At 38.2% G+C, this 22,569-nt stretch overlaps 1 protein-coding gene across 1 annotated transcript in view; it reads right to left on the bottom strand.

Annotated features, from left to right (window-relative positions):
* Window positions 1-8,155, bottom strand: part of LOC139719412 (dual 3',5'-cyclic-AMP and -GMP phosphodiesterase 11-like) — a 97,299-nt gene extending 89,144 nt beyond the window's left edge. The window contains exon 1 of the mRNA XM_071630828.1: window positions 7,014-8,155. Within this exon, the coding sequence (XP_071486929.1) occupies window positions 7,014-7,796 (783 nt within the window). The 5' untranslated portion in view covers window positions 7,797-8,155. The remainder of the gene's footprint in view (window positions 1-7,013) is intronic.
* Window positions 8,156-22,569: the final 14,414 nt, after the last annotated feature.

Here is a 22,569-nt window from a genome sequence, read left to right as displayed (position 1 = left end):
TTACAGTGTATGAAATGGGTGTTTCTTGGCTGAAATTTGTTGAAGATGCAAAATTTGAAGTAATCATGGTCCTGGAAAGTTTTTCTTATTATTTCCTTTGTTTTTATGTGACAAAGGCATAAAACAATAGATATAATAGAGATAATTGAAAACAATAATATTTTCTACAGATTGCCCTTATATTTTGAGTTATTTTGATTCCTTCACCCAAGTTATGCCTCTAATATCATTAGTTTATCATATTTTCAATTTGCAATCTCAAAATTCCACTATTATGCAAATATGAAATGTCATAACTATACGTGTACCCATCCCAAACATTTCATCTGAGGTTTCATAATGTATCACTATGTTGATATGAATAGCGCCCCCATGTGGTGACCTTGAGAAATTTCAAACACAACAAACAATAAAATTCCACTTGCTTATCATTTGTTGCAAATATGAAAATGATTGGTCTATAATAAGACATATATAATGGGGATAAAGAAATTATACCAAAAATCATGTTTTTAGCATATTTCCTATGTATTTCTTTATATTTTTGTAAATAGCGCCCTCCATGGGTGACCTTGTGAAAATTCAAATGTACGGTCATGTAGAGTATGAGTTACTCTACCCACGTGCCAAATATGACGATGATACATCAAATAATAAAAAAGTTATATAGGGGGGGGGCACAATGTGCCCCCCCCCCCCCCTTGGGCCTGCGAGGGGTCAAAATAGCTTGGGCTTAATAGGGTTAAAGCTTGAGATGTCATATGGGTACAATGATGTAAAGAAAACATAAATATAATTCACATATTTTCACTTTTCTTGCATGATAAAAGACCACTTGACTTGCCTTGCCTTTTTCAGAAGGCAGGGGGGGGGGATATTACCATTAAACATACGCTAGTAATATGTCAAGGGAATGAGTACTTTTTTGAAAATATGGTATTTTGTGGAATTCTCTTTATATTTCCTTATATCATTGTACACATGTGACATCACAAACTGTTCAGTCTTCACCTATGGGTGCAATAGAGAGGAAACTATTACTTGGAGTGGAATCAAAAAAATAAAAAATAAAAACTTCATCAATCAACCCTTTCCTCCAAGATTCAGAGGTTCCAGTAGAGTTTGCACCAGACCCACAGTGGGCTAAAGGCATAAATGAAAGTATTGATTATATGTACAGTGTGATACAGATAGGAATTAGGATGTATGGGAGAGTTTTTATTACATGAATGTTATCTGAATTCTTGTAGCATCTGTTAGACATCCTAAGATAAGGTAGGATCCTTCAAGTGATGTCACTTCAAGACAATGGATGGAATGTTGTGAAATACTATATTATTATGGAAGGAGATATAATCCTAAGCCACAAATACTGCTCAAAAGAACCCCCCCCCCCCCCCATGCCATATGCTGTATGTCTTGCAAGTGAGGGTTACTGCATTTAATACAGTGTGGCTAAGAAGTACAAATACACCAGACATGGTTTTAGCTCATTTCAAATGTCATACTCCCACTCTACACAAGTAGCATTCTGTGTGGGAAAGGATAATGCTACATATTATGCATCTAAAATCAAAGTGAGAGAGACTGCTGATGTTTGCATAGCATAAGAGTGGTACAGGAGTAGGGTGCTTTTTTTCTCCTATCTCCTTCCTTTTTCTTTACTCTGATGTACCAGGATTGTGTAAACACATGGGAAATGTATTTTTTCCTCTCTCTCTCTTTCTTCATAAAAGTTGTTGGAATATGCAAATCGCTGCATGCAGGTGCACGCCGCATTCGATTTAAAGAAAAGATGGTTAAAAAAAAAATCAAAATGCCTCATGCCCACAGGTTGAAATGCAAATATGCTCCAGCCAAGTATAGATTATGGCAGCTCATATTGATACAATGATGCAAGGTGTGTTGACACTGGAGGGGAAATCTGGACAGTTTGAAAGCAAACCAAGATGTTGCCGGTCTTAGTGGCTGGGAAGCTGTTCTCTCCAGCACACAGCCACTGTAGGAGCATGAGGCTTCACTCCCTAGAAGACACACGCAGAGCTACTAGTCTGACACACTGTCTCATAGTCAATACATAAAACAAGTCAGGTAGTGGCACTGAAAGATGCATATTTACACTGGCGAAATACCAACTTGAAAAATGAAAAGAAAAAAATACTGAAGTATTTTTTATTTCATTTTCATATGGCAAAATAACACATACTATACTTGGAATTTATCTGCAATTAACATCATAAGTAATGAATATGAACAACACATAGGCGATTCATGAAACATTTAAAAAAAAACATACAGAAATGTTAAGTTTTGCTTTTGAGTGAGCAGTATGTGAGCATTAACATTGGTGAAACCTAACAAATTACTGAAAGAATTGTCCTCTTTTTTTAAACTGCACTTTTGAGATGGGTCTATCAATAAGGGACTTCTACTAAAAAATATATACAAATAATCAAGCAACAGCTTTCAGCAACAGTATGAAAAGTGAGGGGGAAAAACATACTATCTTTTTTTTGTACCGTTTGCACCCACTGTGTATCTTGGTGGATTCTGCTACGCTCCTCCAGTTGAAACCTTGCGAAGACTTGAATTCAATTATCATTCAGTGCATGATTGCAAGGTGCTAAGTGTATTCACAAGGGGAATGATCGATCTATCTCTAATCATTTAAAAAAAAAAAAAAATCATGGAATCCTTTGACACAAAAGACTGCAGCAAACACATAGCCTTTGCCAACATCTTACTATATATACGTGATAAAGCTTTCCAAATACACAGTACCTCATCCAGTGAATTCAATTTGCTAACGCTGCCTTACAAGTAAATGGTTCTAACAGCAATTGAAACTAGGGGTATATCACCTTTCTTACAAAAATGCTGGCAATGAAATTTGGTAGACATTTGTCAGTCGCAACCAGGATATTACATAACAGGCCTCATGCATGGTCTTGTTTTAGATTTGTGTTTTTCCTAGAATTCTAGTGCCCATAGATATTGTAGATGCACCGTTGGATATGATGTATTCAGTATTGAGATGATTTACCATAAATATGTGTATAGCATGTGCACAATCACATGATGACATGTTAGATGAGACATCTACACGTAGAGACTCATATGAATCATAAAATATGATTTCAAAACCCTCACATTTCAACAATTTGACTACACTTCCCCTGCTAATCCACACTGATTTCCCTCAATAAAATAAAGTATGATTTCAAAACCCTCACTTTTCAACATTGTGACTATACTTCCCTCTGCTAATCCACACTGATTTCCCTTAATTTATAAAAACACTGGAGAGATGTGGGTCCCTTAAACAATCAACTAAGATGCCTGACTTTCTCAATGAATGCATTCATGCCTATATCTCATTGAAAATCCATACTCTCATACAGGGCTCTAGTCTTAAGACTTTGAAATCATGGTGATCTTGTTATTTGGTATCAAATTGTGTTTATACTATAAACTGATTTCAACATCCCTTGATAGTCACGAAGTCATGTCTTTAGACCTAAGAGACTGTAACCTGAACTTTCAAACATGCCACATAAGTTTGCTAAAAATCCACATGCTACATGTACGTCGTACAGTCAACCAAAAATGTTTGGCACATGAGGTAGTTAAGTAGTTGCAGGCACTTGCTCAGCTGGTCAACCATTCCATATTCAGTCTAGCAATATTTTTCTAACACAAAAACGATGCCAGAAACAACAAAAACATGTATTGATACATTCAATCTATAGCAATGTGCAAGAAAATAGACTAACAACTTTAGAATTAAGGTTTCAACATTATACATGTATACTACTGCATTATCTACTTTCTATTTTCAACAGATGACTTTATAATCAAGGCAATCATTGATAGATTCATTAACTAAATCTATTTTGGAAAAAGCATATCGCAGCATTATAGATATTTATTATCTCAATCAAGTAGGAGAATGCAAATTAATTGAAGGGGGTTCATGATTAATGACACCAATTATAGATGTCTTTCCCTCTCTCTTTCTCTCTTTCTCTCTCTCCATCTCTATCAATCTATAGTATATTTCTTGCTCTCTGTTGAAACCTCTCCCTCTTTCTCGCCCTCTCTCTCTCTCTCTCTCTATCTCCATATCTCTGAGTACCGTATGAACAATCCTTAGAATCAGATCACCCCTCCTTCTTCTATTCATTAAAGTATTGTGATAAAGTAACCATTGCTCGCTCTCACACTCTATCATGATGGACGACTGCATCATTACAGACTCATTGACTGCCAGTTTGAAATTTAATGAGGAAGTCGGCTGGGCAGCCACACAGACAAGACATACTACATGTTGTACATAGACTCCCCTTGTTATAGTCCCCTATCCAGAGTGACTCTTCTTTGAACAGAATTTCCCAAGCACATGTTATGTAGCATGATCAGTTACATATTAAACATGATTAAGTATACAGGAATCATCCGTCATGTGCTAGTACCCTCCACTTTGCATTTCATGTTTAATAAGGCATGGCAGTGAATAAGAAAAAAAACTTTTGTTGTTGTTGTTGTCTGCATTGTAAATGGACAAAACAATTATATACCATTGTGACATGTTATGTAGCTGGTTGAAATTTGAGTTTGAAGCCCTGTTTTAACACACCTTGTCTGGACAACATCCTGACAATGTCCAGAGAACAAACACGGGTAACATTCCTCTCCTTGGGCAATAAACACACAGAAGAGAGCAAGAGGTACTGTCTTAACAGACACAAATCATAAGCCTTGTCCAGGTAGGTTTCCATAGCAACCTAGCTGTTCATGCATGATCCAATCCAAAGAGTGAAAAATTGGATTGACGAAGAGCATTGTCTATCTGCGCCATTTTCTAGCAAAAACTTAGCATTGTCAGATTTGAATACATTCATTCAAAACATGCTGTATTGACAACCCATTCGTGTTCAGCATGGATTTGCATACAGTAGGGCTGCACGCTAACCCATTTTTTCTACTAGTCCGACATGTCTGTCAAACCAGTAGGTACCTAGTTTTTCCACTTTTTACTAGTCTATTCCTGAAAAAGTTACTGGTCCAACAGTGATTTTTACCGGTCTGGACCATCAGACCAGTGCCAGTGTGCAGCGTTGTCTATAGGATGACTTTGACCATAGATGCTATTTTTCATGTACAGAATTTGCAGTTGAGAAACACATTTCACATCATTTAAGAATAGTTCAGAGTAATACCAGAAGAAAGATTTATAGATGCAGAGAACAAACACTGATTTGAAATGTGTACATTTAAACAGGCAACAGTGTTTATAACAAGACAGGATTGTGATCAAAGTAATGTGTTCGGCACGCAGTGTCATTTTGCCTGGATTATTGCGAATGCATGTTGTGTGTGTCGGCCGAATCTTACCTCAAGAGCAACTTAACAGTAGGGCTGTTGTCCGGATGTTGTCATAGCAATGTCAGGGTATTCACCCTAGGTGGCCTCGGGTAGACAACATTTACGCAACAGCAAGGGGATTCTTAACAGGCAGAGCAACAAAAAAACAAAAAACAACAAAAAATGTCTGTACTTTGTTGGGGTAACTGATTAGAAAAGCTCTGAAGACAGGAGTTTCACTGATGTTGTACAGTGATCTGACTTTGACCAGGGAGGTGGGACCACCTCCCTGCTTTCACGGAAAAACTTGTTTGTTTGTTGTTTTTTTTTTCTTTTACCAAAGATACCCGTAGATTGCTGTGTAGCAGCAGTCGGGCATCCACGTTGTCTTCTCTACTTTGTTTCTATCATCATCCCACTTATTGGTAGGTGGTTACTTGTCCAGTCTAAAAAGGAAAATTGGTTAGTACTTTCTGGAGGCACAACAGGATAGACAGGCATTGTAATTTCTGCTCATCACGAGTATAGAGATGCCTATTGGGAATAGGAAGACAGCAATCGTAGGTTAAGAACAATTGAAATAGTTTGTAATAAAACTGTTTTAAAGAATTATTGTTACAAACTGTTTTTGCACTTTATTCTAGTCTCGACACTATCACCTGAATAATTTAAATTATTACATCTGAGGGTTACATCTGAGGGTACACTTTGTAAATTGATTGACACAGGAATACTCATTCCATTATGTCTACAATTTGCTTTTTTTTTTAAGACAGCAGATTGTTAATTTACTTGAAATCACTAAGCACAAATTGACATTTCAAATAATTTCTTTTTGATTGTTGGAATTTATCTAAAGTTGAAACAATTTAATGATGCATTTGTGCATATCAAGCACTCATGGCATATTCTGTGCTGTTCTCTGCTTTAAGATGGATTACCTTCTTTTCCTTTCCTTTGTTTTAACAAGTACACTGTACATTGTAAATTAGACTTTGTTCATCGATACTTTTCCCTTAATCAGAAATAAAAATGCACTGAATCATTAGCACACATCACGGCCTGTAAGTCACCTAAATGTACAGTATATGTAGCATCACATATCCTTTTCATCCTACAATTGTAGGTACTAAAACTACCAATCATAACACAAAGACCTAACTAGTGAGATTTCATCATATTTGCCTACTGCTTCATTAACTTCCTGACCATAAACATGCACATTGCTCATCTCATTATTATCAAAGTCATGCTGCTTACATCAGACAGTCCATTCGATCCATTTAATTAGATGTAAATAATTTTCATGTCGATAGCTGGCACTTTACTTTTAGTTTACTGCAGATAGTCAACATTGTCTGGTATTCTTCACTACACTGGTGAATGACAGTCAATGTTTTTACGTTTGTGTCTTGTAACACCTACACTTGCCTTGCAGCCCTGTCAATTGTATCTAATCACCAAACATCTAATGGCAATGCTATTTGTATTGTATGGTTGTGTTAATCTGGGGTTAGAATACAGCAAAGCAATTTGCCTTACAACAAGTTGAATTTCTTCTGACAAATTCTTTAACAATTGTGTTTGTATGAAGTACAATAGTTCTATACACCGAGTACCTGAATGACCGGGCAGTAAGCTGTACTTACCTCATATGCATTCGCTATGTTCACCGTTTCTCCAGTCTCTGCTACATATCCCACAATGCCCTTTCTCCATGGCACCCGAATCTCTTCCCTCGCCTGCTCAACGGTTGACTGAATCGTCACATCAAAAAGCTTGGTTGCCAAGCAACATTTCTCCGTGCCTTTTCCCCGGACCAAGAACAGGGACCCCCGGTCAGCCTTCGTGAGGATCAGAACATTTTGCAGGATTTTGTGACACAGGGTGCTGAGTTCGAGCTCATTGGCAATATCCTTGACGAGTTCGATAAGGACAGCTCGGTCATCCAACTGCTTCAGCTCGTTTAAAGACTTCCTGGATCGGGTTGGTGAGGACTTTCCCTGGTTGAGCAGGTAGCTGGGGGTACCAAGAAAGCTTGGCGAGCCGTCTACTGTCTGAACCATGCGTCCCAGCGATCCTCCTGTACCCTGCACCTCAAACTCTGAGGCAGAGACTTTACGAACTGGCGTGTTGCTACCGGACGAGCTGTTTGGAGAGTGGGGAGATTCAGCCACTGGTGGTTTGGTGCTCTGTGACACAGCACGAGCAATGTACCAACCGTCAATCATAGATCTAGTAGCTTTTCGAGCAAAGTAATCATGTGCAAATGCTGGGTGTCCATCCAACCAGGTCTCCATTTTCTCATACTCCACTCGTTTCAGTTGCGACTCGCGATCCGCCTTGTCCCTCTCAGCCCTGGTCGGCTGCTGCTCCACCGGAGACCCCGGTAGGCTACCCGTCTTCTCCCGGTCACCCGGCGACAAGGCCATGGCGGCTCACACTACTCTTAGCTCTCCGCCTCAGCAGCTTAAAAACGGGGTTCCAGATCAATAATGTTCCACGACAATTCCTACAAGTTTTCTCGCTTAGTTGCATGAGAGTGATATTCAGCCCTAGTCATTTATACAGTGTTATGTATCTCATAAACAGGTATATTTACAAGATGCTTTCCTACCTTCACGTCCAGTGTAGCAACACATCAGACGGCCTTCACACGATAATTCAGCATATGATGGGGTGGTGGTGAACACGCTACTGATCATACTGTACGCTTTCTGCACAGCGTAGTGTATGCATAACACACACAATACACACTGCTAGGCTTGAATAGTGAGCTGAGAATGAGGACTGAGCCAGCTACCCCCATCCACCGCCGTTGATCGCGTGCGATGTGCGAGGGAGCCCAATTTCTCACTTCGCTAGGCTAGCCTAGTCTACACATCAGAGCTCCACTTGTGTTTATCATCTCTTTTTTTTCTTCTTTTTTTCGGATGGCAGCTATCAATGGCGTGATGCTGTTGGCAGTAGCGGGAGGGAATGCATCGCGATGCTGGGAGTGGAGATGAAATCGGTGGCGGAGATGGGGAGTGATCACTTGTCCTGTGGCCGTCTGTTCAACCCATTAGTGGTGGCGGTTATGGCAGTGGCAGTGGCGGTGTTGCTGAACTGGATGGTTGTGGGGGCCGGTGAGAGTTGTAGCAAAGATCCTGGTTGTAGTAACATCTTGAGCTGGATCCGAGATCGAGGACACACACATGCTCATCGGCAAATAGTTGTCAAGTCGATTGGGAATGGGATTGGTAGCTGATAAAGGGGAAAGTTTAGAGGTGGGAGAAGGTGGTGGAAGGATGGTAGTCGAGGTGGTGGCTGTGGTGCTGACATTGTGGCATATGTTACGTAGATCAATTAATGATGAAGCAATCAATTTTCCCACGTTAAAAAAAAAGGTACAGGGAATGTGATCATCGGTGAATAAGTTGCCATTATGATCCGACTGAAACGTTAGTTTTATAAATATACGCACATCCAAAATATTCCCGATGACGGTTCCATTGTGCAGTGAGACAATTCTCACACCGACAGGTAATGACAATGAATAAGAGAAGAGAAAAGAGAATGCTAGAGTTGATAAATTGATCACGTGATCGGTGACGGCTGCTAATCCCAGCTTTGAGTGGAATTCTGACGTCAGCGTAATATCTGAAATGTGTGTGTGGTGTCTGTGTCTAAAAACTACTCCGTAACAGCGAATTTCTAGTAACCTCTGTTGCTTTTTTTTTTTCATTCCATCGATCCCGAAAAACAAAAGGAGTACGTCTAATCAGCAGCTTGCGTGTGTCCTGTCCCTGAATGTGCAATGTGGCATTTCAGTCTGGTCGCAGTTGTTCACTTTCTGAAAGAGGAAGACCCAATAATGTCTTCTTCAACTTGGCAGGCTAGCACATAACAAATATGCTTTGCCACAATTTGATATTATCTTAAATGAAGAAAGAAGACAAAAACAGGACACTTGATATTGTGGAGAGCCATGCACCCCACCCCCATGCACCCTTCCTCCTTCCCAAAACAACACTTCATGTACCAGATTCCCATGAAGATGACGTCATTTCAGGACACATCATCGCAACAAAACATTCTCGCTATTGACAAACTCTTATGAATCTCTCAAATGTTGGGCTTTTCCCCCCTGAAATTGTTAGACAAGATGTAAATCGTGTGAAAATGTGTGATTGATTCGGCTTCCTCAATCTTAAGAGCATTTTACATAAAATTTCACACATTTGTCTGTTGTAGTTAGTGTGTATAAGATATGCAGATTTTGTTTTCTGGTATTGTTATACAATGTGTATCTATGGTAAAAGTGTTTTTTTTTTTAACAGATTAATTGAAAATAGTGAAAATGTGGTTCAGTTTTGTATTTTGGCACGTGGGACCACCATAGTATGTAAATGTGCAGACAATGTGCCCTGTGTGGCTCAGGTTTTATAGGCATTTGACTTAGGGTTTGGTATAAATATTATGTCCGGAATAGTACATACACAGTAGGTTTGTATTTTTTTTTCAGTGTTAAAGCAATATATTGTTATAGTAACTGCGTTTTTTGTATCCAAAGTATACAGTTAGTTGTGCGCTGAACACTCCCTCAGTTTACAGTATTTGAGTTTAGGTTTGATATATTATGTGGCTGTGTTCTTATGATTGTGCAACTTTTGTCACATGTCGGTGTTAGACAATGTGGCAACCGTAAAAGATAGGGATAAAATATATCAGTGATTTGCTCACTCCATTGGTTGGGTTTCTGCATTGAGATTTTGGAAAGGATGTTCAGGTTTAAAACGAGCAGAATATATTTTTGATCATCGTTGGGCATTGTGCTGCCATGGCACCACAATGATATACATTCATTTGTTTGTTTGTTTATTTGTTTGTTTGGGGGTTTGTTTGGGTTTTTTTTTTTAAACATCAAATCACCAGTTTTGCTGGATGAGCTAACATCAGCCCATCAGGTCAGGTTGGGGCATCGGTCATAATCAGTGATAGTTTTAGTTATATTTGTGTTTGAATTCAGTGCATTTTTGTGTTATAATGTATTATTTGATAATGTTTGTAACTGTTTTACATTGATATAGCTGATTCTGGGTGCGTGCACTGGTCGGGGAGGAAGGTCTCGAGCCTCGGTGATTATGTTTGCCTTTTCCTCCCCTGGCAACCAGCGGCATGCACGTGGAATCACCACAATTTTTATATCATGTAATACGATTTTCTGTTTGTATTTTATGTCCGCTTGTATTGTACATGTATGTTGAATTGCCGAATAAATAATAACAATAATAATAAACGAATGACGTTGTAATGATAATGGTACACACTTCGAACACTATTTTGGGTGACGTACAATAATTACAAGTTAATGTAAAATCGATACACCCTGATTTGATGAATGCGAATATAGGATATCGGCGAAATAGAAATCAGAATGAATCGCTATAGTCATAATAAGCACGATGTTTTTACTCGGCAATGTTTTAAGTTTCCTCTCTTTGACAACCGACTGTTAATCGTGGGCTTCCAGCCGTCTTATAGAAAAAAAGGGGGGGTTTCAGTAATGGCAGCACTGACGTAGGTGTGTTGATTCACTGGCCTGGGTAAACGTTTAGCACGAAGGTAAAAAGAAAAGAAAAGAAAAAAATAGCTTTGTATCTGTTGTATGACTTCCATTCCACACCTCCAGCTTCTCTCGTTCAGTTGGTCATCAACTAATTTACACCATTAGAATCCCCACGACTGCAACGTCCTGCAAAGTCCTTCATGCGTACAGGTTTCACTGAGAGATGGATGGATAAGGCGCCAATAAGCCTACATCTGTTGCACTGTTGAAACCTTATTTGGTGTTAATTCGTTTATTATGGGTCTAATCCTTCTGATTGTCATCTATCTGTTCATTTTAAAGACAACAGTGCATGACTCCAAAAGCCAAGACAAGCAAAAAAACGAAAATAGCGATATACCTACACTTCAAGAGCAGTAATGTTTTCAAGGAGAACATTCGTGTCGTCAGAAGCTCACTAAGTGGTATTGTCTTCTTAATCGTTGTTTATGTAATTTCCGTTTTTATGGATTGTTTTAAGGAGCAAAATTACATTCATTAACAGCATATCATTATAGACGAAAAATTATCATGGCAAAAACATATTGAGTGTGGAATTATAGAATTAGAAAACTTAGGAAACTTTTTGTACCTAGAAAAATATACAATTATGACATAACACTTTTACATTCCGCGTTATGACTTATGGACTAGAAGTTTAAGGATATACATACCATTCATATCTACAATCTGTATTTTTGTTATAAAAGCAATTTATATTTTTTGATTTATTATATTAGAAATATTCATTATATCTATACACTAATATTTACTTATTAGTAAATTTAGTGTATAGATGGTAGCCTCGCGTCCTCGAGTGCGCCCCCTGAAACATACCTTTAGTAAACCTTACATTTTCCCCTTCTTCTATGCTTTTTATAGCAATATAAGAATAATATGTATTGCTCGAACAATGCGATCACGTTTAAGCTTTTGACGAACGCACATTTCAGACGAATGGCAAAGTAAAAGTGGCTCGCTCGCTCTGCCCGTACATAATAGTAAAATGATTATTATGATGTGTAATATGATTACTGAAGGTATGATCATAGTCCTATTTTTTACTGCCTTTAATTCCCTAGACATTTGAATTAAAATGTTCTGTAAATGCGACTTTTATACTCTGTTTTTACAAAAAGTCCCTACCGTGATAACACCCTCGCTGAGGATCTCACACCACGTTGCAAGCACGGTCACATAATGTACCCCCGCATGTTATAATCGTAGTCCTTCACACTAATATTTTTTTCGCCATGTTTAATTTCCTAGAAATTTTCTTTTGAAGGCTCTATAAACGCGACTTTTGTACTCTGTTTTTACAAAAAGACACTACTGTGGTACCCCGCTCGGTCGCTTCACTCCCTCGCCGAGGATTTCACACCGTCACATAATGTGCCTCATCGAGATTTTGCCCCCCCCCCCCCCCCAAAAAAAAAAAAAAGTGTTCCGACGCGCTTGATACATATCTATTGCGGGTAGTATGATTTGGAGAGATATTCCACAAGATCTAAAGAATATAAACTTACGTAACTTTTTTCTCAAATCTTTACGAAAATATATCTGATTGAATAATGCTTGATTTATTGATCCCTCAAAATCCGGCAAATAACATTACTTCTGTAAATATTGCAATCACGTATTTGTATTACTGAAAGGACTAGCCTCGACTATAGTCTGCTTGGTATTGCTGGTTCTTTTTTACCAACTGCAATGTTCTTTAACTTTTGCATTTCCGTCTTTCTTGCATTTTTTTTTTGGGGGGGGGTTATTTGTCTTTTTTTCAAATCACACATTCTGCATGACAAAAGAATACATACATGTATAAAATAGCATTACACGACGCATAAGCTTAGCATACTGTCTTACAAATTAATTCAAAGTACATACATACATTAAAGGGTGTGCACAGTTCTGGTTGAGATGAGGATTTGATGAGCTTTTAACGTTTTGCGAGATATTCAGAAACCTCTCTATGAGATGTCAAAGAGAATGCAATTCTAAGGGATATCAAAAGTTTATGTGATGAAAATCGGTTTTGAAATGGCTAAGATATCTAAAAACAAGGTGAAAAAAAGAGATCCTAATAAAAAGCGTGGCCTGTCGCCTTTTATTATTATCACTTTTTTATATCTCAGCCATTTGAAACCCAATTTTCATCAAATAAACGTTGAATCCTTCTTAAAATTACATGCTCTTTGATATTTCATATAAAGAGGTTTCTCATTATCTCACTTGATAGGAATGTTAACCTGAATCCCCACCTCAACCAGTACTGTACAGTCCCTTTAAGAACATGACAGCATTCAATGTACATGTATAAGACATATAGCATAATATCACACACACACACAAAAAAAAGGTTCAGAAGGAAATCGTGTAAATAACAGTTGTATCTAAATGATGATTGATTGTTCATTCTGAATATGTCATGTCGTTAAGATAAACGAATTTTTTTTTAAAATCAAAAAGGGGATTTAAATAAATTGATTTTAGAATTGTGCATTTCTAGACATTGTAATAACAGAAAAGCAGGAGACCTGGATCGTAAGCAGCAGCTTGACATGGATCGAGGCCTCGCGGTAAATTCGAAACTTAAATTCGACTTCCATAACTGTATAACGGACGTGTCTACAAAATAGAATCAATAATCAACTCTAAAATATCGTAGTAATTTGTGAGGTAAGAAGATATAGACGGGAAAACTACAACAAAAAACAAGAGACCCGGGGATCACGCGCTCACCTGAGAATCGCAAGTTCACCTTCCATGCATTCTTGCAGACTCTTACCTGAGAACATTGGAAACTTATGGTGGGGGTAGCTTTGAGAATGGGGGTATGGTGTCCACTTACATATTCCATCACACTGGTAAAAATACCTGCCGAGTACACTGTACTTTATAGAATGTTGGATTATGCAGCTTGGGGGAAAAAAAGACTTAAAGCCCTATCACTTTTGATTAGAACTAGAGATAGATATTATTGAATATTCATTAATCTAGGAGGTTTGGACCCCTGGGCCCCCAAGGAAAGCATGGTGCCCATTCAAACACTTTGAGATCTTATCCCCATGGGAATGCTACTTGCCAAGTTTGGTGAAAATCCATTATGTTGTTTTCAGCAAGAAGATGAAAATTTAGGCCCGCATTTGGACCCCCTCCCCCCCCCCCCCCATCCGATCCCGCTTCCTTGGGTCCCAAGGGGGTGGGGGAGGGGGAGGGCACCCCTGATTCTCCCATGAACAAACTTGAAGCAGTGGTTATCAATATACTGACTTATTGTATTAACTTAGCTCAATCACTTCTGGTTCTATAGAAAATCTGTAAAGGTTCCTTACAGGAGGGGGGAGGTGGGACCCCTGGGGGCCCTCCAGGTTGGGTTGGGCATGGTTCCCATTTGATGGAACTGAGGTTCTATCCCCCTCGGGATGCTACCTGCCAAGTCTGGTGAAAATTTGTGATTGGGTTTTCAAGAAAAAGATGAAAATTTACAATTTCGGTCCAAATTTCGGCCCCTGCCCCCCCCCCCCCCCCCCCCCAGGAGGGGCATGATGCCCATTTGATGGGAATGAGATTCTTCCCCCCTAGGGATGCTACCTGCCAACTTTGGTGAAATTTCATTATGGCATTTTCAAGAAAAAAAATGAAAATGTACAATTTGGGCCCCATTAGGACCCCTCCCCAACCCCCTCCCCTGGGTCCCAAGGGGGGCACCTCTGATTCCGCAATGAACAAACTTGAAACTACAGCTATCAATGTTCTAATTCATGGTATTAACTTAGCTCTATCACTTCTGGTTCTAGAGAAGAAGATTTTTTAAGATTCCTTAATTTGGGGGGGGGGGAGGTTGGGCCCCTCTGGGGGCCCCCAGGTGGGGTATGGTGCCCGCTTGAACAAATTGAGATCCTATCCCCCTAGGGATGCTACCTGCCAAGGTTGGTGAAAATCGGTCGAGGGGTTCTCAAGAAGAAGATGAAAATGTAAAAAGTTTACGCACGACGGACGACGCACGACGGACGACGGACGACGGACGACGGACGACGGACGAAGAGCGATCGCAATAGCTCACTTGAGCCTTCGGCTCAGGTGAGCTAAAAACCAGTTATCATTTTATTTGTTTTCAAGATGCATTATTCACTATAATACTGTGCTTTTTGACTATTTCATTTTTATAATGGATATTAATATTTGGTAAATAAATTTCATTCCATTCCATTCCATTTCTATACCAGAGGGCCCTACCATTATAACTACCTTATTAGCGTTGCCAGGTACCCATTTATACACCTGTGTCGAGAGGGACATGGTTGGTAAAAACATCTTGTCTGAGGACGTAATCACTGGGCGGGAATCGAAATATTGTTATTATTATTAAATGCATAACAATATATGAAAGTTCTGCTTCTGTGTGTAATGAATAGATATTGAAGAAAAGGACAATTGAAGAAGGTCTTTGTCAGAAACATCAGTCCAAATTTTCGGCTCCTGCGTTTGTTTGTTTGTTTGCTTGTGTGTGTGTGTGTGTGTGTGTGTGTGTGTGTATGTGCGCGTTTGTTTGTTTGTATTTTACTATATGTATGTATAATTATACCGAAATTATTATGACCAGCAAAATAGGAAACCAAAGTTTGTCATCGAGTTATATAATTAAAATCTGGTCGTCTTCAACTTTGACCTACTAGCTTTCCATTCTTCTGAATAAAAACAACGCAAAAGAAGTAGAAGAAGAAAAAAAATAGACAGCGTAATCCCCCTCCCCTCATTGTACCTGGGGCCGCGGAGAGTTTGTTTTGTTTTGTTTTAAGTGGGGTGGGGGAGGGGGCGCGGGCCGGGGGGGGGGGGGGGAGGTCAAGGGTCAATGATAATGGACCCCCTCCTTGCCCTGCACTACAATGGTAAGAATCGGAAACCTCGGAAAGTCATGGATTTCGTTAAATTGTGACCAACCCCCAACCCCTGCCCATTTTTTTTTAATCTTTTTTTTTAAGAACCATAATTGCGGGGGCTGCAGACCCCCGGTTCTGTGGTCCCTTTACAAGACTAGGACCTGAACCAGATCCGCAATTAGACTGTTCAATCTCATGTGTGTATCACACTCTAATCGCAGCAAATAATGTATTACCTCGCGCGGACGAAAAACATGCAGACGCAACCTTTTCAAGGCCTCACAGTCTGAAGAAAAGCCGTTCACAGAGATTTACTGCGGAACGTAGCTGGCGTTATACAAAAACTACAGCCGTATTTACAAGAACCTGCCATAGACAGGTGTTAATACACTCGGAAGGGGGGTGGGGTGTGAGGGGATATTAGTTAAATGATTTAAAAAGGTTGAATTGCTTTGACAACGTACATAATCATTGATACACGCTGATGATTCGGATGCATTCTTGATTTCATTAGAGTCAATCATACTTTTATGTATTGTTTTGTCTTTTATAGGCGGTCTTTATAGGGGAAGGATTTCTTTTTGGAGAGGGGAGGGGAGAGAAGGGTGGCATACTGATACACACAACCCCAATGTTACATTACAAGTTTTTATCATTAGTATATTCATCTCAGATATAGGAGAAAAAAAACGGTGTTTGAGTTATGTCTAAAGATGTTGTCTTTATACTCTTTTTCTTTTCAGAATTTCAAATAGTATGACGGTTTTTGAATATCACTACTTCAAAACTTGCAATAACACAATATACGTTTGACATTTTTCATTTCTTTGTCACTGGTGAATAAAGAAATAATTATACAACTTTACTGTTCAACGCTGAAGACGGGTGTGGAATGAAACCCTCCCCCCCCCCCCCCACAACAACAAGAACAACAACAACCAAACAAGCGCAAGGAACCCATGGCATGATGAGAATCTACCGATACATTGCTGTGATAGACATCCTGTATATCATATAGTCATAAATCTTTTGTGACAGCACATTTCCTTCCTTCCCGCAATACGTGAAACAAAAACACATTACAACATGGAGTGAAATCATCGATACAAAATACATTCATGAACACTTCAGTTATTATTTCACTCGATAATTGAAACAAATCCAATATTATACATGATTATGCAATTTGTGAAATCATAATTATATTGTCCAACCCCATCAGGAGGAGTAGCTGTTGAAGAGTTTGACTGCAAAACAAGTTAAAGGGATGGTAAAGTTTCGGTTGAGATGGGGCTTCAGGTTTCAACAGTTTTTGATAATGATTTATTTATTTATTTGTTTTAGATAATGAGAAACCTTTTATCATATGAAATATGAAAAAGTATATAATTGTGAGTGGAATGTAAAAATCTATTTGATGAAAATTGATTTTAAAAATGGCTGAGATATCAAACAAAAAAGCAATTCAAATAAAAGGTGGGATCCACCTTTAGGATCGCTTTGTTTTATTTTGTTTTTGGATATTCATTATTCATTCATTTCATTCATTTATTTTTCATTTCCAACAAAAACATATAGATATATTACAGATATTGAATATAAGTACATAAATATCATCATAATACAAAATAAAAGATAAGTTTACAGAAAAATTGTAAGTATACGAAAATGTTGGAAATGGGGAGGAATGCTAAAAAGCTGGGCTTGTAGGGTGCATTCCCCCCACACGTAGGCCTAATACAAGAAATTATATGATCGACTGACTGATATACATTGAAAATGGATGAAACAAAGAAACTAAGACAAAAAGACCTATAACAAACTTAACTAATCCGAAACAAAAACCCTGAACAAATCCCTACACTACTTCAACCATTTCAAAACCGATTTTCATCAAATAAACTCTGAATTCCTCTGGAAATTGTACGCTCTATAAAATTTCATCAAGTGGTTTCCAGTTATCTGACAAAAAGTTAAAAGCTGAATCTTCACCTCAACCAAGGCATCCCTTTTACTCCTTTGCATTCTCGTTGATATTAGATACATGTATTTGCGATTAAAGATGCTGAAAAGCAAAATCACGTGAATGCATTCTGATCAATCACCGAAAAGCATTTATGTATATCATTCAGTTTTGTGCAATGTATTGTTCATCTGTGTGTACGAGAGAAAATTCCATTAAAATAAAAATGCGTCGATTTGTTTCCATTTTTGTAGGTGTACCACATTTTCTCACTTTTTGTTAGCCATTTTAAATTCTTCATCTTTATAATCTTTCATCATATCTATCATTTTTTTCTCTTGACGAAAGAGTGCCTTGTTTTGTGGAAATTAAATGATATAACACATTTAATTTTTAAAATAGACAGTTTATTATACATATTCTTACAGTTTTGCCGAATATTCCGATAAAAATGGATTTCCAGTCATCACTCTCAATTTTACAATTATCTCCTCCCATCTTGGGCCTGCAGCTGTATCCGCTTTATCTTTCGGACAATGGTATAAGATCGTGCGGGTTCTGTAGATTCACTGAACCTGTTTACAGTGCCATCTACTGTTCGGTTTGCAACAGTTTTTGGTAATGTTTACAATAAATCGTTCATGACAAAGAGCGTAACACGTAAACAGGTGTAGTAAGCCATGGAGCCCAACAGCGGCCATTTTAGGATGCAAACCGCTGGTTTATCGCGAGCGTATAACGCGTGACCTAAGAGTGAATTCTGCCTCCCTTTAATTTTGCTTAGGCTTGCAATTTTATAAAGTTTCTCGTATTATTTTTATATTTTGATAATTTGGTTGTGTATAACCGTTTATTCCTCATGACCATGGTGAAATATTTGGACAATTTTTTATCAAAAAAACAAAAGAAAAGAAAGAAAATCTTCATATCTCGGGAATTATGAGGAGGCAGGGGCTATTTTTTCGCTTTATCAACAGTTTTCTATTTCATTCTCTTTTTTAATTCAATTTTCTTGCTAAGGCTTGCAATTTTATAATGTTTCTCGTATTATTTTCATATTTTGATAATCTGGTCGTGTTTTACAGTTTATTCCGCATAACCATGGTGATATATTTGGACAATTTTCTATCAAAAAAAAAGAAAAGAAAAGAAGGAAAATCTTCATATCTCGGGAATTAGGAGGCAGGATTTTTTTGAGCTTTATCAACAGTTTTCTATTCAATTCTCTTTTTCAATTCAATTTTCTTACTTAGGCTTGTAATCTTATGAAGTTTCTCGTACTATTTTCATATTTTGATAATTTGGTTGTGCATTACAGTTTATTCATCATGACATTAATTTGTATGACTGCTCACGTGATCTGTCAGCGTCATTTTCTTTTTCATTTCATAGTGATGTTGGCCATTATGAGTGGTACGTTTTCATGTTTTCAATATGATTTGTGAAGGGGGTATTCATTTCCATTCTTCCTGTGAATATTATAAGTTTATTGTAATCTTATATTTTTCAGAGCGATTCGTAAAAGAGTATAGCAACACAAGGGATGTAGTTTTATTGTAAATATCATGGTTGTTGCTATAAAAGATTAATGTTAAGACTTGTTGGCTTAATTTTATCATTCCTTTGATCTGATTTCATCATGTAGAAATTTGGTTTTCGTTCTTTCAAACAGTGATGACACATGCAATTTTTTCATTTCATATTCTGTACGGTAAACATGGCGCATATTGTATCAGATTTCATCTTTCATTCATTTCCTATTCTGTATAACATGGTACAATACATGGTCTTAGATATCTGTGAATGTTTGTGTATTGGATTTCAGTTGGTGCTTGCTGATATTTTTCACCATGGTGGTGCGCTGGTGTTGTGGGGGGTTGGGTGCTGGTGTTGTCGGTGATGTCTGGTTCCTGGGTGTGTGTGCTTTTGTTGTGTATAGCGCTGGAGCGCGGTTCATGCGCGTCCGCTCATTGCGAGGGCCGGGGAGAAATCCGCCCAACCATCCAGGGTGTGCCTTTCTTTTATTGGGCCGGATGCATTTAAACGCTAGCAATTGCTTGTACTAGCCTTTTACTTGAATCCGTATGCATAAAAACAAGCAACTGCTTGCGAGCAAAAGCTTTTGTTAGCAAGCACAGGCAATTGCTTGCTGCCTGCAAGCAATTGCTTAGAGACCAACCATTAAAAATTGCTTAAAAACATACCTATGCATAAAACACACCTTTTGCTTGTTTTTGCAAGCAATTACTTACGAATTTCCAAGCTCTGTGAAATGAGCTTGAGCTTTTGCTTAACCGGGACGTTCCCTTTAAAGTATCATTTTCATATTCATAAAAGAAAGACCAGACTTGTGCAGGAGTGGTATAAATCTACAAGAAATTACTCATAAGACAGTATAGTGTAAGAAACTTTTTCGTTTCAACAACGGGAATGTCCAGTGGTTAGCACCAACGGCGTAATGTAATGTAACGGGTGGTGTTACATTTGGAATATTATTATGAAGCAGAAATGAAGGAGCTCAGGTACAGTTTTGGTACATTTCATCGATGCAAAGTGTTTATTCACAATCGTTCAGAAATATCATGATGAAGTTCAATGACAAGTTAAATGACGAGTACGTACATCAGAGTAAAATATAGAAGTATCAAGATGCAGGAGAGAGAGCAATATCAAGTAGAGGTTGACTCTCTGATGTCGAAATCATCATCTCCCTTGGGGCCTTGGAAAGAACACCAAACTTGGAAATGTTCAATGGGTGATGGGTGAGAATTTTGGTAAGACAACCAATCAAAAAGGGATAACTAAAAAGAGTGACCAAAGGGGTTGTCCTAAGGGGTGGTGTTTGACCAATTAAAAGAGGGGGATTCTTTTGTGGAGGAGGAAGTATTATAAGATAAGGGGCAGACAAAGAGTCTGGTGGTTCACAAGGTGTGTGTATATAATCTTTGGGTAATTAAACCAGGGACAAAGAAGGGTTGTTACAAGGGTGATTGAATGACTCCTTGATGTAAACATCAAGCAAGGGTAATTAACGACAGGAAATTAATATACAAATATCGACTGCTGCAGAGGGAGATGGTAACACTATTTGCACCAAGGTGATTTCTCAACAGTGCTTATGTCCCGAGACGAAGTCGAGGGACATGGCACTGTGGAGAAATCACCGAGGTCAAATAGTTTTACCATGGCCCGAAAGAAAGCAGTCGATATTTGTTTTATATCCCTCTCGAGCATTTTACTAGAGTAATGACGGTTCCCTTTTGGAAAAATGTGCAGGGGTGGTATTCTGAGACCGTTTTATCTCTGTTGTAAGTCTGTTGTAACAAATCGGTATTCTGAACACCGTTTTATCTCTGTTGTAACTTCTGTTGTAACTTGTGTTGTAACTAGTGTTTTATCTTGCGCACTCTTTGCCTGCGCATACCATTGTCTTAGGGTATGCGCACGCGCGTAACAGTGGGCGCAAACCTGAACACCCATTAGATTACACGGTATTCTGAAAACTGTTTTATCTTCTGTTGTAAGTCATGCCCCGTGCAAATTTATGCTTCTGAGATAAAACAGGGTGGAGGGTGTTATAACTCCGTTGTAACTTTCGTTTTAACTTATGTTAGATAGTGAGATTATTCATCAACTCAATATTGTGGTATGCGAGTTCAAAATAAAAAAAGATATACAAAAAATAAAAACAATGTATGTACAGATAGACAAATGATATAGCAGTTTGACAAAATGTAAACTCATTCCACAATACAAAATTTGGTAACAGTAACATTGCAAGTACATACGCGTAGCATAATTATGCACATAGATAAAAACACAAACACATGAACAGAAAGGTTACCGGCACCGTCGGCACTAACTTGTTTTAAGCACTATTCATTTCAAAAATATCTTTCAAAATATTAAATATTTTTTAATATGATTTCACTATCTTCACCAATAAGAATTCATTATCAGTACCTTTGGGTGTTTCAAAATATTTATTGCTGGGGACGGCGCGAATCCTAAGAAAAGTATTAGAAGTTTAAGTTAACAACAACAATAATAATAATAATAATAATAATAATAATAACATGGCATTGCAAGGGCTTAACTTAATTTAGAAGCGTCTAGTTCCCCATAAACCATGAAATTTGGGTTCCTCTTATGAACGCCAGATATCTTCTTATTTTTTAAACAAATTTCAAACAAAAAGACTTAATCTGAGATAGCTTTGCGAATCCCCTACTGCACCAACTATACGTCAAAACCGGTAAGAAGGCATAATGATCCAAGCTTCTGTTGTAACTTTGTTTTATCTCTGGCTCTCTTTACCTGCGCATACCATTGTCCTATTTGTGCGCACGCCAGAGAATGAGCGCTTCTTAAAACGCGCAGAGTTAAGCACGGCGCATTTGCCCAAGGGAGCAATCTTATTGGTTGAAATGTCTTAGATGCTACTTCTAACAATATTTCTTATTGGATATGATTATTGCGATGGGCGTGGTTATCATGACTTACAACACCGTTAAAACAGTTTTCAGAATACCGATTTACAACTGTTTTAACGGTGTTATAACTCACAGACTTACAACACAAGTTACAACACAAGTTACAACAGAGATAAAACGGTGTTCAGAATACCACCCCAGAGGTTTCTTGAACGATAAATCTACCGTTAGGCCGTAGCTGTGCAGCAGCAGTGCGTGCAGCGCGTAGCGAACGACACCGCTGCGCTGTTGTTGATTCCTACACACGAGCTACACTACACGTACACAGCGTGCAAA

This window comes from Diadema antillarum, unplaced genomic scaffold (assembly GCF_040938485.1).
Source record: "Diadema antillarum isolate AM-2024a unplaced genomic scaffold, OU_Dant_1.0 scf00000110, whole genome shotgun sequence".
NCBI classification, from domain to species: Eukaryota; Metazoa; Echinodermata; class Echinoidea; order Diadematoida; family Diadematidae; genus Diadema; species Diadema antillarum.
The sequence above is the reverse complement of the archived record's forward strand: the minus strand, read 5'-3'. Positions and strand labels throughout refer to the sequence as shown.